Source organism: Microcaecilia unicolor, chromosome 8 (genome assembly GCF_901765095.1).
Source record: "Microcaecilia unicolor chromosome 8, aMicUni1.1, whole genome shotgun sequence".
Classification (NCBI taxonomy): Eukaryota; Metazoa; Chordata; class Amphibia; order Gymnophiona; family Siphonopidae; genus Microcaecilia; species Microcaecilia unicolor.
Genome location: NC_044038.1, coordinates 171,378,006 through 171,400,439, shown reverse-complemented (window position 1 = coordinate 171,400,439; position 22,434 = coordinate 171,378,006). Strand labels below are relative to the sequence as shown.

The following is a 22,434-nucleotide window of genomic DNA, read 5'->3' as shown; positions in this document are numbered from 1 at the left end:
GTTAGAGCAGCGGTCTTGCAATGCAGAGGTGTTTGGTTCAAATCCCACTGCTGCTCCTTGTCATCTTGGGCAAGTCACTTAACCCTCCATTGCCTCAGGTACAAACTTAGATTGTGAGCCCTCCTGGGACAGAGAAATATCCAGAGTACCTGAATGTAATTCACCTTGAGCTACTACTGAAAAAGGTGTGAGCAAAATCTAAATAAATAATATTTACATGAGCCATTGATTTGTTGTAAATGTTGGTGTCTACATCAGGCACACTCATGCTGGGTAAGGCTAGTGTTTTATAAGGACAAGTGCATAAATGTCTTTAAAGACTAGACTTACTACCCTCATTATGGTACCTAAATACCAAACGTGGTTGCCATTTGCATTTTTGCTGGCATTAAGGTTCTTCTTCCTATTAGTTTTATACTTAAGTTAAGTTACAACCCCTGAGGAAGGCTCATTGCTGAAACATGGTCTATGTTGGGTCTGTACTGTTTTATGCTATGGAAGATATTGGACTTCTGGCGTTTTGGGGACTTTTTATTTCCTTCCACCCTTTGCTTGGTTTACCTAAATGATGGTGCGCTGTTACAGAATTGTATATATTTAAAGAATGTATTTTGATTATGTATTGTGCATTGTTTTACATGCAATATTAATCCCTAAGGAAATAATGAAAGGCAACTTATCAAAGCAGTTATGTGTAAACTGCCTCGATTTGTGCTTCAATAGAGGCGGTATATCAAAAATTGAGAAACTAAACTAAACTTTCATCAAACCATGGGTAGTTTGATTATCCCAACCATGGAGAGGTGGGAGGGGGAAGAGTTACTCTGTCATACTTCAGACAAAGATCTGAGTATATACCTTTTCCTTCTCAGGCTGCTTTGTAGAAGGGCATGACAGAGACTGTTGACTGAGCAAAGGCACATCTTGGCCTTTGGCAAAATTCAGATTAGATGGATCTAGTGCACTTTTGTAAACAGGACCCTTAGACTTTTCCCTGGATGTGTATCCATGAGTTTTACTACTACTAACCATCTCTATAGTGCTACTAGATGTATGCAGCACTGTACACATTATATACAAGTACTTTCTATGTCCTTAGAGGATTCACAGTCTAAGTGTTTATACTTGGAGCAATGAAGGTTTAAGTGACTTGCCCAAGGTCACAAGGAGCTGCAGTGGGAATTCAACCCAAGTCACCAGGATCAAAGCCTCCATTATCAATATGAAAATATGCACATTTCTTAAGAACATAAGAATAGCCATACTGGGTCACACCAATGGTTCATCTAGCCCAGTATCCTGCTTCCAACAGTGGCCAATTCAGGTCACAAATACCTGACAGAAGCCCAATTAGTAGCAACATTCCATAAAGAATCCCAACGAATAGCAGGATTCCAGAATCCCAAAGAACAGTAATATTCTATGCTACCAATCCCAGCATAAGCAGTTGCTTCCCCCATGGCCATCTCAATAACAAGACTGTTCTGAAAGTTACTCCAGGGAATTTATGACTGACATTTATACCTGCTTTTACCTAACATAAATTATCTAAGCTATTACACATACATATGTAAAAATTTACATAGTAGCTACATGTTTTATTTTGTTTGATTTCTATTGATAACATAGTAGCTACATAAATGGTAATGTCTCCTCAACACCTCTGCTAAGTTCAGCTAAAGTTAAAAAATGTACAGGCTCTCTATGTGTAACTCCGCCCATATCTGATGGATACTTTCCACACATAAATGCAGAGAAATATTTTTCAAAATTGCTCTGAGACCCTTTTTTGCTTAGCACACTGGCACGGGGTGTTACACAGAGCACTTTTTAATGCTGGGGTCTTTGTATATAAAGAGTAATTCTATAACCTAGGTGCCACATTTATACACATGATATGCATGTAAATGTTTAGAATATTTGCATATATGACTACATATGCGCACATATATTCACATAAATGCAAAACTTCTGCCCCCTGAATTATTCTGCAAATACCTGCTTAACTTCCACAGCACATATTTGCTAGGGGGTGTCACAGGGGCAGCACAGGTAGGAGAAAGGCAGGGATCCCATATGCACATGCTGTAAATGACACGACCCTGTCATGCTTAGATGCTCACACTTATGCCAGCAGGGGCACCTAAATGTTAGTCATGCCAATACCAGGTTAAGCTAATATTCTATAGAGGAATCCAGACACCTTGGTTCCATTACATAATAGGTTCCTACCGTGTGCTCTTGAGGCCCCTAAATGGAAATGCCCAGTAGTAGAATTGCCTCCACAGTGTGTGAAGTAACCCATGCTAATGAGATTAATGCAGACATACATTTTAATGCACCTTTAAAACATTGACCCATAACCAAAAAAAGAGTCCTGTAGTTGCATAGCACAGAAAGAAGGAGCTAGAAAAATTAGGAACGGTTTATGAGAAAATTAAAAATATTGCCTCACCTTAATTAAATCTACTAACCACATCTATTGCTTGGGTTATGTCCGTGATGGATGTGACTCTTCAGAGAATTATAGTCATTGTATAAGATAGAAACAATCTCAGTTTGATTCCAGGTGTTTTGCTTTGATTAGATGGGATACAATGTATGTAATCACCAAATCAGAAAAAAGCTCTTTAGTGCCTGCGATAGCTAGACACGGTGCATGCAATTTAAGACAAATGTATTGGAAATTTATATTTGAATTCACTGCGATTAATCCCCTCACACCACTATTGGATTTCAGATTCCCCACAGCCTTTCCTGTCCTGCATTAGTATGCATCAAGCAGATACCGCAGAATGATACGTCTAAGATCACCCTTATTTTCTGGTTAGTGTAATACTATGCCTGTCACTGGCTAATGAATTTCTTTTCCTCTCCATTCTCCGTTCCCCTCTCTCACTATGGCTCTCTCTCTTTCAGCCATCATAGTTTATTGAGGCAAAGGGAGGGTGTCAAGGAATCTCTGCAGTCTTGCAAGGGCTGTCTGGAAATTCTTGAAACTGTCAATTTCAAAACATTACAAAGATTCTGACTCTCAAAGGGGTTGTTAATTGCAGCACAGATGATCACATGGGAAACCATTATCATCCTACCTGCCCCCTTTTCTCTCTATAATTTAAGTGATGGGCATATATTTACTACAAATTTCCATTGCTATCATATTTTAAGAACAGGTGATTTTTAATTCAAAGACACAATAGATTAATTTTGATCAAGGAAAATCTTACACAGAAAGACAGATGGACGATAGGGATCCTTTAGCTCACCCAGTCTGCCTGGCTTCATATTAGTTGGTCTTAACCCAGAACTAGGTGTTGATTCATTTAGAACAGTTTTTACTATGGTGTCCTTTTACTAAGGTGTGCTGAAAAATGGCTTGCGATAGTGTAGGCGCGGGTTTTGGGCGTGCGCCGATCCATTTCTCAGGACGCCTTTAAAAGAAGGCCTTTTTATTTTTGCCAAAAATGGACATGCGGCAAAATCAAAAATTGCCGTGCGTCCATTTTGGGTCTGCGACCTTACCGCCAGCCATTGACCTAGCGGTAAAGTTTCACACGGTAACCGGGTGGCAATGACCTGCACACGTCCAATACGCTCATCCAAAAAAATATATATTTTTCAGCTGCGCGTGTTGGACACGCGCCAAAAATGAAATTACCACAAGAGCCACGTGGTAACCGGACAGCAACTCCATTTTGGCACACGTTGGGTGCACATAGACGCTTAAGTGACTTAGTAAAAATGGCCCCTATATTTATTTAAAAAATTTCTATACCACCAATAACTAGATAGTTTACAAAATAAAATTCACAATATTCATAATTTTCAAAATCTTTTAAGTTCTGGCTCCTGGAAGGTTAAATTGCCAATTCGGTGTTAACCAGTTATTTTCAGAAGCACTTTACTGGTTAGTGCCGCTGAAAATTACCGGTTAGCTGCAAACTACAAACCAGCTATTTTGAGGATGTTCCAGGAGCAGAGTCAGCACTTGGCCGGTCAATGTGCAGAAATTTCGAGTTACCGCTTGGCTACCGCGTGGACTGTGTGGTAATTTCATTTTCTATGTGCGCCCACTACGCGTGCCGGAAAATATTTTTATATTTTAGCGCATGGGTGGTAATCGGGTGGTAATCGGCATTTTAAGAGTGTAGACCATTACCACCCGGTTACGGTGTGAGACCTTACTGCTAGTTCAATGACTGATGTTAAGGTCTCAGACCCAAATGGACATGTGGCAATTTTCATTTTGCCACACGTCCATTTTCGGCAAAAATTTAAAAAAGGCATTTCTTACAGTGTACACTGAAAAATGATTCTGTGCACGCCCAAAACACGCATCTACACTATGGCAGGCTATTTTTCAGCACGCCTTAGTAAAAGGACCCCTAAGTGCTTACATTCAGCACTTAACCAGACAGGTCAACTGTATAAATAGGACCGCAGAAAAGTCAGTCCTATTTTCATATGGTAACTCATACCTGATTAAGTTCTGAATATTGCACTTAATTGGCTTTGCATTAGCCAGCTCCAGAAACCTGGAAATTCAATGTTGCTGCCCAGACATGACCTGGCATTGAATTTCCAGGGTTATGAACATAAGAATGGTTTATCTAGCCCAGTATCCTGTTTGAGCAGTGGCCAATCCAGGTCACAAGTACCTGGCAAACATCCGATTAGTAGTAACATTCCACGCTACTAATCCCAGGGCACGCAGGGGCTTCCCCAATATCTATCTCAATACCAGAACTTGTCCAAACCTTTTTTAAACCCAGATACGCTAACCACCGTTACCACATCCTCTGTCAACGAGTTCCAGAGCTTAACTATTCTTTGAGTGAAAAAAAAACTTCCTCCTATTTGCTTTTAAGGTATTTCCATGTAATTTCGTTGAGTGTCCCCTGGTCTTTACCCATTCTACACCACTCAAAAGTTTGTTGACCTCAATCATATCCCCCCTTAGCCGTCTCTGTTCCAAGCTGAAGAGAAGTACGATTTGTATTGCTGCTTAATTTCTGTACACCGCAATGAACCCCTCTTAGAAAATTAGAGGTTTATAAATACTGTATTGATATTCTATTTTGTTATTTTTATTTATTATCCTTTATTTCTATACATGACAAATAGCTCCTTTTGAAGAAGGGCGATGTGAAATAAATGCAGTCATGGTATTTGCTACAATCCATTTATACAAAATTAGTGAAGCATTGCAAATATTTCTGACAACTTGAACTCTGCTTAACATATTTGTAAATGTTTATAGCAGTTCAGCGGTGGCAGTAATTATGCTGCATTGCACCTTTCAGCCTCTTCCTGACGATCCTGCTCACCCACCCCAGTCACCGTAATGGAACTCCATACTGTGGTGGTAATAAGGCACCACAAATAGCTGTACTTATCTCCCCTGACTAGAGATAACAGGAACAAAAATTAGTCAAAGCTCTGAAATGCCTTCTTTCTGAAGAAAAACCCACTCCTTTGGTGACAACTCCCAAAGACTCGTAAAAAGTTCCAACTGCACCACAATACATGAAACACGACATTATGGACATCTTCCAAATCAAATTCTTAACTTTTCTTTTTCCTGCTTTTGACTTCTGTTGCCACCCATCTCTACCGATGCTGTTTTTGAACATTCAAATCTGTTCTTATTATTGAGCTTATCCAAGCACAGACTGCAGATCAGCAATGCCAAATAGTTCATTCTAGTTCAAAAATGGTAATCCAAACCACTTGCCTTCTAAGAGCTTATATCTCTAGATAGTCAACTAGATTTCAAATCAGAAAATACAGAAATCGAGTCACAGTGTAAAGAAGCCATCATCATCCTTGAATCTCCCCATATAACACATGGAATAATATTAAATACCCAATTAGACACACAAATATTTATAGAAATGGGGCCGACATACAAAGAATTTATGCTTCTAACTTTGGGGTCCTTTTACTAAGATGTATAAGATATGAACACGTGCTTAACACAGCACAAAATGGAGTACAATGGGATGCGCTTAGGTGTCTTGCGCTAACTTTGCAATCTGCGTATGCTATCTGCATATTAATATTTTTCTTAAATTTTTTTAGGAGGTGGGTCAGGGCTAAAACTGGACATTCCTGCACTAATCACATCTATATTACTATGCGCTAACTGGTTAACACACGGATAACACCACCTACAAAATAGGTAACAGTAAGTGCTCCTGCAGTGATTTTAATAATGGCCGCACTCTTATGGCAAACAGGAAAGAAGGAACCCATAGCACAAGGAGCCAAGCCAAGAAAAAAAAAAAAAAAAAAAAAGGAAAAAGGACAATGAGCCTCCGAGATTGGGTTGACATCTAAAATTAATGAAGGATCTGACACAGGCCGTGTTTCAGCGTTAATGCCTGTGTCAGAGGTTGTCAATGGCAGTAGTACAGTCTGAGCAGTGCTCTCTGTTCTTTCAAATATCAACAGGCCATGCCAACAAGTATAAAGGTAAAAACAATGTGGACAGTTTCACATAGAAGAAAAATTGCAGCAAGGGCGCTATAGCGTCAGATCAATTATCTCTCTGGTGTCCATTGCAGGGGTGGACTAACCATTTGGGCAACCGGGCAGTGTCTAAGAGCCCAGGGGCTCTAGGGAGCCTAGAGGATCTGCCTGATTGTCTGCAACTGCATATTACAGCCCCTCCCCAGTCCTGCCTTGAAGGTCCCTGGTGATCTAGTGGCCTCTGCAGGGGGAAGGAAAGAATCCCAATCTTTCCTGCCCGCTGCATCTACTCTGCCTGGTGGTGTCACAGTGTTTTCAAAATGGCTGCTGAGACTTCCTATGGCAGTCTCACAAGACTACCGAGACTTGCAAGGCAACCAAAGGAAGTCTTGGCTGCCATTTTGAAAACACAGTGGCACCAGGCACAGTAGTGATAGCAGGCAGGAAAGTGTGGGGTTCTTTCCTGCTCCCAAAGAAGCCACTAGACCACCAGGGCTCTTCAAGGTAGGACCGGAAAGGGCCCACTTTGACTCAGGGGTCTGTAGTGTGTGGGAGGGAGGCAGCAACTGCAGCAGTGGGAGGGGGTTGTAGTGTGCGGGAGGGGGTGGCGGTGCAGTGGTAGGACAGTGGGGCGGCAGGCTGTGACTGGGGGGTCCCCAATGACAGTTACTGCATCGGGGCCCCGATCACTGTTAGTACACCCCTGGCCCACTGTGTTTTATTTTGCTTGCAACATTAGCACATGGCCATTCATGCAAAAAACCCCCAGAAAATCTGGGTTTTTATGGCCAAAATAAAAATGGTCTTAGCATGTGGAAAAGACCCATGTAAAGGCGCGTTAAGGCCTATTTTTACCGCAGCTCAGTAAAAAAGACCCCTTTGAGAGTTACTAGGACCGAGTGCATAACTTTTTATTCAAAATTTCACTAAATTCCTAAATTTAAGAGCATAAAAGTGTGTGGCAACAGGGGTAGATTTAGGATGGGGGAAAAAGTGAATGAGCTTAGCGCTGATTTTCACTAAGCTCATAAATGTAGGTGACATGTCAGGCCTAAATTTATAAGTATATCTTTAAAGCTTCTAAATTTAAGAAGAATTTTCAGCTGAAAACTTAGGCTCATAATTTTGGCTGAAAATAGGGGACAAATTTAGGGGCTAACATTGGAGCTCAGCTTTTTTTTTTAATATCAAGCCCATGGCATTTCTGTGGTATGTGTTCAAAACTATATGTAAGGACCACAATTCCACGTAATGTTAAACATGGATATCACCAGTTAGGTTAATATTTTTAAAAGAAAAAGTAGGCACCCATGCTCCTTTACAGAACAGGCTCCTATCAGGCACCATGTTAACCATGTTAGAGAATTCACATGTGTATATTACCACTGTGGTTTTCCTGTACAAATATCTGGAGCTTAATTTTTCATAATACCTTGTGGAGATATGCCACAAGGTTGGTTCTCAGACAGGCTATTTACAATTCAACGTCAGGCGGCCAGGCTTGTGATATACATCCTCCTTCCGCAAAGTTACCTCCCGATCCCTCAGCACAGTGACAAGAGCATGGATAATTTTGTTTTTCCTACCTTTTCTTCTTATCACATCAAAGCTTCTGGGTTCCTACAATGTAAAAGAAAAGTGTTTAAAGTACTGCACTGGATGTAGGCGTTATCCACACATTCTCTCCATGAGACCAAACTTCTGCTATAAACAAACTGTATAAATATAGCCCAGGTGAATTACAGATTAAGAGGGAAAGTTTCAAAACAACGCAGCGGATCTCGAAAGGGAAAACACCTGTGCATTTTCCCTTGAAAAAGCATCCACGGAGATTTGTACCTGCCTTTTCTGCAGTTACGTTTGCAATGAAAAACAAATGCATGAAGTATTGAAAATACAGGACTAGGATTGCTGTTCCCCCCTTCTCCCTCAGGGCTAGCTACAAAGATACCTACACCTTTTGTCTCCAAATGGACATGTCAAACAAATGAATAAATAAAGACTATACAAATAATGACAAACGCTACAGCTAGCTGCCTTTCCTTGTCAAATACATCTCTTCATAAACAACTACACAAGCTACAAATGTCATCTCCAACTGTAAAGCCCAATTGTAACTCCACCAAAATGTAAATTGTAAGCCACTTTGAACCAAAACTTGCTTTTGGATAATAATGGGATACAAGAATGCAGAAATAAATAAATAAATATTGAAACAAGTTAAACCAAGAACTAATAATAATCAGGAAACACACACTTATGCTGAATAAACTTTGCTTTGATTATCCTTTACATTTTTTTTGTCCCAGAAAATAAATATCACACTCATTCCTAGTGGTGGAATAGAAAATGGTTTATTTGATCATGTTTCATGAATAAACTTATTGGTTCGGGAACTTCCCACTCTTTCCATTTTCTAAGTCAATATTTACACGGCAAGAAACTTTGACTGCAGTGTTTGCCATGCCTGGCTGCTTCCTGTGATTGCAGGCACACTTTCTTTCAAATCTGCTGCTGTCAAATCTTTATGAGAAAATTTGCAATGGAAGAATCTGTCATTTTTCTTCAGAATGTGAACTCCGATGGCAGCGGATTTGCATAGGGCCATCTCACCAATGTGACAGTTGTTCTTTTGCTTTCTTTAAAAGGTAAGGGCCTCCCTGTCATATAGCTTACAGTCCTGTTTGCTGAGCCTGAAGAGTCTTGTAAGACGGAAACAAATGAAGTGCTTAAGCATTTCCACAGAGACAATGTAACTTAGCTCACTGCCCAGTTTCTGCTGGCTTGGCCCTTTCTTGTACTGCGCACTTCATCCAGTCTTGTGAATCACCTTCTCTTGCATCCATATCCAACGTTCCATTTTTTCTGCCTTAGGAGCCCTTTTAAAAAGTCACGGGAGCAGTGGTTTAGCCACAGGTGGGCCTGGGTGGGCCAGGGCCCACCCAACAGTAGCACACATTTAGTGGTAAGCTGGTGGGGATCCCAAGCTCCGCCAGCTGAAGGCTTCCCCCTGATGGTAACAAAAACGTTACTCTCCACGATACCGGCACCTGCACATGCTCAGTTTTCAGCGCATGCCTGCTGCAGACTGCCAAGTTCCCATCAGCACGGGAGGGCTAATGCATGGGTAGCGTGTGCTAAATCGGCACTACCACTGGGGTAGCACATGTGCCTGACAGTAATTCTGAGTTTGGCGCACGCCGAATCCTGCTGTAGAAAATATTGTTTTATTTTCTACAGTATGGGCTTTCCCAGCAGTAATCGTCTGCGCAGCCACATTGACGCATGCTGTGTGGTTACCATGCGGGTAGCATGTGAGCCCTTACCGCTAAGTCAATGACTGGTGGTAAGGGCTCAGGCATGCGCTAGTTTTAATTTTTGTGCATGCCCATTTCCTGGCCCATTAAAAAATATGTCCTTTTTTCCAGTCACGGTACAAAAGTGGCCCAGAGCACACCCAAAAGACATGCCCACACTACCACAGGCCACGTTTTACCACGGCTTTGTAAAAGGACCCTTTAGTAAATAAAGAGATGCTGATCAGTTTGTAAGTGAAGTCCCCTCTGTCTGTGGACAGTTGTGCAGGATTAGGGCCATTGATAATTCTATTTTCTGTCTTTAGAAACCCATAATCTAACAGTATTTCAGCCGTTGTACATGCAAGTTTTTGTTAATTATCCCTGACGATGCAGGGAACATTAATATTCTGGTCTGGAATCAGTCCGAGGCTGACCTGATAGATGCAACTTTATGAAAAACAAATTTCAAACTCCTTTGACTTAGGGAATGTAGATGATCACAAGATGCTTCTGATCCACTTGTCCATATTGGACTTTATTCTATAAAGATTATGCTCCTAAATGTATGCTAAATCTATGATCATAATTGGTCCCTTAGGACGGCCCCGTAAAGGGGCATGGCAACCCGTATTATCGAAACAAGATGGATGTCCATCTTTCATTTCGATAAATACGGTTGGGGACGCCCAAATCATGAAATTTAGGTCGACCTTAGAGATGGTCGTCCCCGGTTTTCGGCGATAATGGAAAGTGAGGCGCCCATCTCAGAAACTACCAAATGCAAGCCATTTAGTCATGGGAGGAGCCAACATTCATAGTGCACTGGTCCCACTAACTGAATGGAAAAAGCCCTTCCCTTATCGATCCGGAAAGGAACGGGCATGCATGAAGGAAACTGCATGCAAATGAGCTGCTCGCTGTTAGCTCATTTGCACACGATTTCCTTCCTAAGGAGGGGAAGCAACGGCAGTTGAGGACGTCCAAAATGTGGATGTTTCTGTGAGAAGGATGTCCATACCTTTGCTGTGCCTCAGACACCCTCTTTATTTATTTAGATGTTGTATCACAAGTAGCAGCAGTGGGATTTGAACAGGCCACCTCTAGATAGCAAGACCAGTGCTCTAACCACTAGGCCACTCTTCCACTCTACTCCACTCCCTTGAAATTTGGCCGTCCCTATGGGGGGCAGCTGAAGGCATTCAAAATGTTTGAAAGAAGGTCGTCCACGCCTTCATTACACCTCCGCTGACACACACATACTGCCCCCCCCCCCCCCACAGAGATGGCCAAATTTCAAGGGAGTGGAGTGGATGACGAAAAAACAGAGAAGTAAACAATGACAATAGAACATATGCTAAATAACTGTGTCGAATGGAAAACACGTGCAGTTTGTATCAGAAAGCTATGCATACATGACTACCTAAGAGACGACATTAAGGTGACATACACAAATTGCACCAAGCTGTCACCAGAATGCGTGAGGTCCTCTCACTAAAAATGAAATCCTAACATTGACTAGGGAGATGTTCCACATTTTTCAAAAAATTCAGTGCTCCTTTTACTAAGTAGCTGTAAGCCCAATGCAGGCTTACCCATAGGCGCCCGTATAAGAGGCTTGGGGAGGTTAAGCCTCCCCAGCCGCAAGTCCCAAGCAAGCCGCGTCCCTCACCTGGTTTTTGTCACGTGGCGGCAGCACGACACCGACGGGCCGCGCGTTGGCGAGCGCGGCGCTCTACGATTGGCTGCAGCGTGCTGAGGCTTCACGTCAGACTCGGAGTTGTTTGGCGCTTGGGGCTGCGCCTCGCGTGGCGTGTGTAAGTTGGTTTTGGCCTACAACATCAGGCTCGTCTGGCTGGCTCCACCTCCTAGGGTCTGGATTGGCTCCTCAGGTTCTGGACTCTTCCTGCCTTGTGATCAGGAGCCTATCAGGAGCCTGCCAGCTGATTCTTTGCTGCTCCTGCGTTTAACAAGGAAGCTTTCCCTCGCCTCATCCGCGTGTCACCCGCGCTCCTCTGACCCACTTCCAATCCTCCAGTTCCCGCAGGGGTGGCACGCGGCAGACTGCAAGCAGACCAGGCGTTAAACACTGCTGCCAGCATGGATGAGGAACGAGAAGAAGAAATCAAGGAGGTCAGGTCATATCAAATTTCCTTGGAAAAAAACTCTGGACCGGGAGGGAGGGAGGGGGGGGGTGGGAAAAAAGTTGGTGCCATGGTATAGGGGGAACAAACAACTGGAAAGATGCTGTACTACAACGGAGAGCGCTACAGAGGGCGCAGTGAGAGAGGCACAGATGCTGGATAGGGGGGCGAGGGATGAACGAGACAAAGATTTTTTTGGGGGGGGGGATAGGAAAAATTTTGGACATAAGGAGATGGGAGAGTTGCTGGATATGTTAGAGCATAAGGATAGAGACATGGAGGAAGGATATGGTTAGAGAGGGAATATTGGAGATGGGCATATGAACATAGGGAGCGAGCACAGGGTAAAGATACTGAAGATGCTGGACATGGGGGGGGGGGGGGTTGCTAGGAACAGGGATACACAGGGGTGATACTGGACAATGGAAGGGTTTGAGACAGAGGGGTGATATAGGGAAAGGGATGATGTTAGACATGTAGAGAAGGAAATAGACACAGACTATGCAGGACAAGGAAAGATAGGGACACCGAAAGGGGAGATGTTGTATCTCTGAAGATAAAGATACAGAAAAGGGAGATGCTGAATTTGGGGGCAAGATAGACGCAGAGTGGCATAGCTAGGTGGGGTGCAGGGGGAGCGGTCGCTCCCCTAAACAGCTCGTGGCAATAAATATTTTTTCTGCTTCCTTCCTCCCAAGTCCTCTTCTGCCCGTCTCTCCCCTCCCGTCCGCGTGGTCACTTTTTACTTCCCCGAATCCTTCTCCCCCTCCTGCACAGCACCAGCGATTCAATTCACAGTCAGCCTTCTGCCAGCGTCGGGGCCACTCTCTCCTCAGGCGCGTCCCACCTCTGTGGAAAACAGGACGTTGCAATAGAGTAGGCGGGACGCACCTGAGGAGAGAAAGACCCTGACGCTGGCAGAAGGCTGACTGTGAATCGAATTGTCAAAGGCTTCAGGGATGTAAAAAGTGACCACGCAGACGGGACGAGAGAGACACTGGGACCAAAGCTAAGAGAAAAACTAAATGCTCAGACAGCAAAGGTAGAAAACTTTTTTTATTCAGAATTTATTAATTGGAATATGTCAGCATCTGTGATATTTTGCATGTAAGTTTCAATTTTTCTAGTATTGCTGCATGCTGAGTCTGACTTCTTGAGGTAACTTTCCAGTTCAGTATTTTGCCTTCATATCTGTTGTGTCATGTGTTTTTCATGTGTGATCAAGATGCAGTATTCTGCTAGCGTGTAGTATTTGCAGCCCTTTTTGTTTCACTAGGTTGTGTACTGGTGTTTTAGAGCCCAGTGTAATTATAGTGCTGCCTTTCCACGCATAAGGTTGGAGCTCGTCCTGTCCTTGGAATTAGTGCTGTTATGGTTTGGTAAGGTTATAAGTGTGTTTTTGCACAAGTTTGTGTATAGTGTTTTGCAGTGGAGAATTTGTGTATTGGCCTTACTGAGGTGGCACCAAAACATCAGAAAGGGTGTAGAGCCTAAATCATGACACACTACCTCTTGAAGGATCTATATATGGTCGTTAATAAAAGGAGCTCATTGTGAACACTATCCACCCTAAAAAGGTGTTTTATGGCTCTACATGAGAATTGTGATATGATCCCTTGTTTCATTTTGTTGACAGTCTGCATTTTCCGTATCGGTATATTGGTGTATTAGGTGCTGCCCAGTGTAATATTTACTGTACAGTAAGATTCTGAGTGTGTTTTTGCACAAAGTTGTGCATAGTGTTTTGCAGTTGAGCGGTTGTGGTTAGTATATGCTTTGAGCAACCACTTTATTCTTTGACATATGATACATATCTAATATCTAAATTTAATAAAAGGTATTAATTGTGATTATTTTATTTTTACTTACTTTTTTCTGTGTTGTCAGACAATTATGGATGTAAGCCCCTGGCCCCACCCCTAACCCCACCCCCTTTAGCCTCTCCAAACAGTTGGGCCACCGACCGCCTATGGGCTTACCGCTCGCTATTTAGGAAGTACCACCAGGCTAATGCAGCAGCCCGGTAGTACTTCCCCCCCCCCCCCCCCCCACCGCACCGTCATTTTCAGCACTATGCAAATTTGTAGTGCTGGATACTACCCAGCAGTAATCAGGGTTACCGCTGGGCTAGTGCGGGAGCCCTTACCGCCACCTCAATGTGTGGCAGTAAGGGCTTCCCCCCCAAAATGGCTGTGCAGCAAGTGCTTTACTTGCTGCCCGGCCATTTTCTGAAGGAAAGCGAGACCGGCCCTTTTACCAGCTGCGGTAAATGGGGGCATCACCATGCATATAAAACATGCACCGATGCCAACGCAGGCCCCCTCTTGCCGCAGCTTGGCAAAAGGGGGCCTCAGTACTTAAGAACAGTATTAATACAATCTTTTGGGTATAATTCCTTTGCTATTACAGACCTTGGGGAGTCCTCATTCCTTTTAACAAGTCTACGAAAGCAGGCAGGTTCTTTAAAATTATTTTTAAATTGTGGGAGAGTGCAGCTCCATAGTAACCATGCTGATGGGCCCAAGAGGATTCCCAAAACCTTTTAAAATAATGTGTTATTTTGGAGGGCAGCAAAAGAAAGCAGTGCATCAAGCATTCAGAAACTGTATTTAGTGGGAATAAATTTATGCATGTTTACCTGAGAAACACTCTCAAGCTCTCCCTGAAGCCAAAGAGTTTCAGACTGGAAATGGTTTGAATTCTTTAGCATATGCAAGTTCAGAGAATGCAACTGAGCAAATACTGTAACTCAAAAACAATCAGGTCAATTTGCAAAAGCACTTTTCCTGATAACAGGGACTGTTGCCTTGGATTGTCAAAGGCACTATCTGGATAGTGTCTCTGAATATCCTTACAGACTTCCTCTGTACTATGCAGATAATGCCAGGGTGGTCCCAGAACGTATACGGATAGTGGCAATATTCCCTCTGCTATCAGGATAACTTATCTGGATATCTTAGAATACATAGAAGACACATCCCTTTTCTGGCCTTGACCTCACATGAAAAATGGGGTTTCTTGTATATTTTCAGGGGCACTTGAAAAGGATTGATATATACTTAATGGAGAACCTGCTATTTAATGTGTTCACTTGTAAAATTATATGATCGGCTGTTGAATTTCACAGCTCTACATGTAATATGTCTCTCAGTACTCACTCCACTCCCAAACCGTGCATCTTTCAGACATATACGTGGCAATTTTATAAATTAGGTGCTGACATCATATTCACATTAAGCAACCAATTCACAAGTGGGCACCGGGATAAATTCACATTTGGTGCTATCTCTAAAGGACACACCGGACTGAGTTCTCTTTATGGAACACAGCTTAGCTTAGGATGCAAGGACGCACACCAACGAAACCTGCTGTAAATCCCGACGCAACTTGGATGCATAACCCCCAATTTCTGTAACACTGCATGTAAATATTTGGAATGCCCCTGACCCCCCCCCCCCCCCAATGCCCCCATAGCCAAGCCCCATTTTGGGTTGCACGTGAGCAGTTTTGGGCACAAGAATTGCACACAATCAGATCTGCATGTAAATCTACATTTGAGTCAATTATCAATAATCGATGGTTAACAATTATTGACTATTAACTGCTCATTAAGAGGTCCTTTTACTAAGGCCTGTGGTAGTGTAAACGTGTTTTTGGTGTGCGCACAATCACTTTTCAGCACACCTGCAAAAAATGCCTTTTTAAAATTTTTGCCGAAAATGGACGTGCGGCAAAACGAAAATTGCCGCATGTCGATTTTGGGTCTGAGACCTTTACCAACAGCCATTAACCTAGCGGTAAAGTTTCACACGGTTACTGGGCGGTAATGACCTACGCACATCAAATGCCATTTGGCGCGCGCAGTTGATGCACACCAGAAAATTAAAATATATTTTTTGGGCGTGCGTAGCAGACAAACGCCACAAATGAAATTACCATAAGGGCCACACGGTAGCCATGTGGTAACTCCATTTTGGTGCACGTTGGGTGCACGTGGACGCTTACGCGGCTTAGTGAAATGTCTCCTAACTAATTTATTTGCGCATAAATCTCAGAACTGCATACAATTTTAAATGCCTAACCTGCACAATCTAGGCACACCAACACAGTACAGCATATGTATATAGTAACACAGTAACATAGCAAATGACGGCAGATAAAGACCTTATGGTCCATCCAATCTGCCCAACACGATAAACTCATTTTACATGGTATGTGATACTTAAGATACTTATATGTTTATACGTCACAATAGCTCCAAATAGTAGAAGACGACAGGATAGCACAAAACAGCAATTTATACATGAACCTCATAGACTTATCACCCAGGAACACTAAAAGATCAGCACGCACATTCCTGAATCTCCACTATCCTAGCTGCAAAGGTCTAAAATATAAATTAACATATGCATCCAGCTTCCCCTACATAAGCACACAGCTATGGAATGCACTACCACTTGCTATGAGAAAAATCCGCGAACTCACTAACTTTAGGAGATCACTGAAGACCAGCCTGTTCAAGAAGGCATACCACAATGATACAGCCTAACTACCAGACAACAAAACTCAAGCCTGAACTAGAAAAATCCCAATTGACTACCAAAATCTACTCCACCACGAATAAACTCTAACGCAATACCACTCTTATCTCTAACTCCGAATATGAACTATTTATACTTGACTGTTCAATCTACTATGCCAATCATGGTCTCTAATGTAATACCACTTGTATCTCACTCTGGAAATGACGATCACCATGATGGAACAATGTAAGCCACATTGAGCCTGCAAATATGTGGGAAAATGTGGGATACAAATGCAACAAATAAATATATAAAAGCAGAGTCTAGAGTTGGAAGAGGCACAGGATACAAGGAACGTTGCGAGGGTGAACTCCCAATGTCTAGTAGTCCGTCTATGACCTTAACAGGCTACAGTTGGACAGTTATAACACCCTGAGCTATGTCTGGACAAGGAAACATGAGGCAGATCTCATAGGCTCCAAATAAAATCTGAAATAACTCAGGGATCCTTTTACTAAGGTGCGCTGAGAAATAGCTTGCAGTAGTGTAGGCACAGGTTATGGGCACGCGCCTGTAAAAAAGTATTTTTAAAAATTTTGCCAAAAATGGACATGCGGCAAACTCAAAATTGTCGCACATCCATTTTGGGTCTGCGGCCTTACCGCCAGCCATTGACCTAGTGGTAAAGTCTCACACAGTAACTGGGTGGCAATGACCTACGCGCGTCAATTGCCACTTGGTGCGTGTCCGATACACACGTCTGAAAATAAAAATTCTTTTTCAGCCACACATATTGGACATGCACCAAAAATAAAATTACCACAAGATCCACATGGTAGTCTGGTGGTAACTCCATTCTGGCACACATTGGGCGCACATAGACGCTTACGCGGCTTAGTAAAAAGGCCCCTGAAACAGCTATGCAGTGGGAGTCTTAAAAATGTAACCTGGAAAGGACTGAGCTATCACCAAACACTTCTCCCCCACCTCTACCCCTCCAAAAATGACAGCCTACTTCAAGAGTGAAAAAACCAGATGGCTATAAACAAGAGTTATTTTGTCTGCACCATTTAATGACTGAACATTTTATCTTAAATTTTTTTTTTTTGCACAGCATGATTTGAGCTCCTGGAGTGCAGAATGCCTGTCACATTTTTCATTTATTACTCATCCCGCCTTGGGTGAAAGTGACAGCTGAACATTTTACAATAAATAGCATGCACACCAACTTTAAAGTTCCACCCCTTCATTTATCCCTTCACGGGCCTTTTGTCTTGTCTTCTCTTGCAACCGTACTCAACAGCTCGCTAACAACGAGTTTGTTTTCTTTTTGGAGTAAACCCTGGTGTGAACACAATGTACAGTTGAGGCCTTTCCTACAAATGAATCCATTAATTTTAAATGCAAATGATGTTTACATACTTGCCTGAATTTAAGTGAGCACCATAGAGACCAGAGGAAAAACTAATGTTTGGAAACTGAATGTTTTTATAAACACAAATTACTCCCATAGGAAGAAATCCATTGGGAATGTAGAAAGATGTTGTGAAAACATTCAGCCTTCTTATTGCAGGAGTTAATTCCTTATTCAGAAAGTGGTATGTGCACTGCTCAGACTATGTGATGGAACAGCTCTAAAACACAGTTCAGTGCTAGATGGAGGGTGGAGTGGTGATAAATTGATTTAAGATATATAGACCGCCTTCCTGAGGGTTGACAACCTGTTTCAAGGAGGGTAACGAAAGTTGATAATTTGAGGCTTCCAATAAATATTAATCTGCCAAAAGTAACAGCCTGAAATGCACAGGCAGGAGTATCATAGAAAAATAAAATCAATATATGACGAAACAAGGAATGCTTCCCTATGGGAAGACTAAGGCAGCTGCAGGGAAGGGATGTAGGCCTAACCAAACAAACAAATGTCCAGAGGTTGCTTGTAATCAAGTATGAATTTATTGAGAAACCAAATACCATAGACTCGACATGGTCCGTATTTCGGCAAAGTTTGCCTGCTTCAAGAGTCAACTATCTGGGAAGTATTTGTAATATCAATAATTAGTAAGGGTAAATTTGATAGAAACATTTCTAAGTGGTTTGATTACCCTTTCTGGTTATTGATATTATGGATACTTCACAGATTTATGTTTTTCTAAGGCCTCAGAATATAATTCAGAAGCAGTGATTTTAGCATGTACTGTATATCTTTGATCTCTTTTCTCATATTTCTGGATAATTCTATGTGAGAATAAAGGATGATATCCTTAATATATTTAAGTTTAGAGAATACTGTGGCTTATCCGGACATAGCAAGGCAGGTCTTGTATGATAAATAAATAAGTAAAAATGAACTAAAAATGATGGAAACAAACTGCTAGAGTGACTATTCTGAAAATATTTGTGAAATTCAGTATTTAAAATTGTCTTAGTTATTATTACTTTAAAAGGAGTGAAGCCTGTGAAAACTGGGATTACTTTAATCAGTGGGATTTGAATTAGAGACTTAAGTATATGTATTGTTAAATAACTTCTGTTTTTTAAAAGAGAAAGAATGTAATCAGATGTATTATTTCTAACTAATATTGGACAATAAGTATGTTTTCAATGAAATGATTTGACTATACACCGTATTGGCCTTGAAGAAGCCAACCAGATGATCAATGTGGAATAATGAATTAGACGAGTAATATCTGGGGATAATCAGGTTAATACCACTTTTTTTCTGTTTACTGTTTAATTGATCTCCTTGTCTTGTTTCACTCTCCCTATTTAGTGGTCTAAGGAAGAGAATAGAATTACCTGACTGAAATAATTCCTATATATTACTTTCTCTGTATTTCCGGCAAGTTGTTTTATCACTTGTAAAAATTTAAATGGTTATAAATAAAAAATTTTAAAAAAAAATTGCCCTAGTTCTGGTTAATGACATTTTTGATCTATACTTCCATTGGTCTTCAGGGCCACATAACATTCAATGGCTGGCTGCATTCGGCCTGTGGGCCACTGGTTACCCACCCCCACTTTAGACCATTCATTCTCCCCGACATCGGATTTAGAATGAAGGTTTTGGTTTCCACCTTTCTTTAAAAATTACAATCTCGTATTTGTATTCAAACAATCTAAAAGCAGAATTATATCTGAATACCAATTGAAAATATGCTGTGCTATGTTTATTTGAAAAAGCTCCTGTTCCTTAATTAGCCATTTAAAACTGTTATCTTAGGGCCTGATGCATTTATTTTTTCTCCAGAATGAAGAAGAAGTAAATCACTTAATCTGTGTATAGTTTATATTAGGAGACCTGTAAAAAAATGAACACAGTTTTATGTTGCTGGCAAACTAGCATAAATTAAATCCTAATTAACATCTTGATCTGGAATGTAATCAGTGGTGTATCACAGTTATCATGTAATCATGTCTTGGGCTGTCATACTGTTAGCAGTTCAGTGATCTAATTCCAGTACCTCCAGGGAGGTCTTCATTAATATATCTCAATTTCCATCAACACTCCTCAAATAGAATGGGAAGGAGAACGACTTATTCGCACCAAATATGAGTGCATGGGGTACTGTAGCCTGAATGCTCCACACTGATGCAAAGCTCAATTCTATTGGCCAAATTTGACAGCTTAATGACATACAGGGGGTTATTCCATAAATTAGATGATGCAGACAGAAGAGAGGGAATCAGAGCACAGCAGTAAAAACCAGCTAGTAGGAAAAGCAGGAAGGGCCTCCAAGCACAGGCTGGTGTCAGAATACGGATTTATTAAAAGATTATAAGTGAGTTCCGTGAAACACAGCCAAATATTCTATGACCCCTGAGGAAGCCGTTAGTGAAACGGAGATCCCTGTTGGGAGTTAAAATAAGCACTGGGATTTTGTTAAATGATGAACCGCTGAACACCGATTGGATTATCTTTAATCCAATTATTGTATTGTATACTGATTGTTACATTTGTACCCCGCGCTTTCCCACTCATGGCAGGCTCAATGTGGCTTACATGGGGCAATGGAGGGTTAAGTGACTTGCCCAGAGTCACAAGGAGCTGCCTGTGCCGGGAATCAAACTCAGTTCCCCAGGACCAAAGTCCATCACCCAAACCATTAGGCCACTCCTCCACTCATACAGTGAACTTGACACAGGAGTCATTTAAAGAATTGATTTTGAAATGTTTCTTGTATATATAAAAATAGTGGAAATGGTAGCACATGATTCTAGATTGTTAATGTGTTAATACATGTGCATGTAACAGGAGTTTGTTAGGACCTATGATTATATGCTGACTTGTTTGAAGCTTTTTTTTTAGCTATTTAACTCAATGTGCTTGGCCATATGAGGTCATTTTCTCCTATCTTATAGATAATATACAGTATATGTTTGTCCTACACATGTTTGTTTAGGGTTACCATGTCTGGTTTTATCCGGACATGTCCTCTTTTTGAGGACACGGCTGGGCAACCGGGTAGGTTTTGCCAGCATGCCTGTTTGTCTGGATTTGCGGATGAATGGGCAGGCTGGCGAGCGGATGGGCAGGTGGGCATCCTAACCTCCCCTCCTTTACCTTAGTGTGGTACCCTGGTGGTCTAGTGACCTCTTCAGGGCAGAAGAGAGCCTCCTCTTTCCTGCCCGGTGCATCTGCAGACTGCCTTTCTCCTGGCGCTGATTCAAAATGGCTGCCAAGAGTTCAAGCGGCAGCCTCACGAGACTTCTGCAGAAGTCTTGAAAGGTCACTGGCCAGTTAAATCAACTCAAATATTGATCCCAATATTTTTTTTTTGGCATTACAGAAAGTAAATTAGGATGCAATTGCCATCCTTGGGGCTTACCTGGAAGTGCTCCCAGGTCATCTAGTGTGAAGGGGCAAGAGTGTTCTACTTCCGCTCCCACCCCATCTGGCACCAGTTTCAAAATGGCAGCACTGGCCCCTAGCAATAGTCTTGAGGTGCTACCACTAAAGGTCAGCCTTCCATGTAAGAGCTGTTTTAAAATCTAACTTGATATGTCTCTGTTCAAAGAGATGAGCAGTCCCAGGTCCAGCAGAAGCTGGTCTGGAGACAATATGGTGGTTCTGAGGTTTAGTGTTAAGTTTTCTAAGCTGTTGTGGCAGCTGCTTCTATTCCTTACCTGGTGGCTGAATATGATGGCTTCAGGCTTGGAGGTGAGTGAAAGATCTACAAATGAGTACTAGGGTTAAGAGCAATCTCCTGGCATTGAGTTCTGTGTGCTGAGGGAGGGTTCCCATCACCCCTTGTCAATTATTTCTGAGAGAACCAGCCCCTTTCCCTCATCGTTTCATTACTTTTGGTGGAGGTAAGGTCCTCCTGGCCCTCAGTGCCTAAGGGTGCATTTTAAATACAGCCCTGTCGACAGCATCCAATAGTTTTATGAAGTAACCGAAATTCATTCATTCAAAAAGTGCAAAAACCAGGGGACACTCAATTAAATTACATGGAAATACTTTTAAAACAAATAGGAGGAAACATTTTTTTCACATAAATAGTTAAGCTCTGGAACTCACTGCCAGAGGATATGGTAATGGTGGTTAACATATCTGGGTTTTAAAAAGGTTTGGACAAGTACACTGGGACAGACCAAAGGTCCAGGCCAGCATCCTGTTTCCTACAGTGGCCAATCCAGGTCACAAATACCTAGCAAGATCTCAAAAAAGTTCAATACATTTTATGCTGCTTATCCCAGAAATAAAGCAGTGGATTTTCCCCCAAGTGCATTTAATAAGTTCCTGGAGAAAAAGTCCATAGTCTGCCATTGAGATAGACATGGGGAAGCCACTGCTTGCCCTGGGTTTGGAGCATGGAATGTTGCTGCTGTTTGTGTTTCTAACAGGTACTTGTGACCTGGATTGGCCACTGCTGGAAGTAGGATACTGGTCTAGATAGCCCATTGGTTTGGCCCAGTATGGCTATTCTTATGTTCTTATGGAATAAACTGCAGAGGTTTTCAACACAGTCCTTGGGACACATCCAGCCAGTCGTGGTTTTC

General features: G+C 42.0%; 1 protein-coding gene across 2 annotated transcripts in view; it reads right to left on the bottom strand.

Annotated features, from left to right (window-relative positions):
- FSTL4 (follistatin like 4) overlaps positions 1 to 22,434 on the bottom strand; it is a 416,621-nt gene that overhangs the window by 358,455 nt on the left and 35,732 nt on the right. For both annotated transcript variants that reach the window (XM_030213353.1, XM_030213354.1), the window contains exon 3: positions 8,058 to 8,091. In XM_030213353.1, the coding sequence (XP_030069213.1) occupies positions 8,058 to 8,091 (34 nt within the window). The remainder of the gene's footprint in view (positions 1 to 8,057; positions 8,092 to 22,434) is intronic.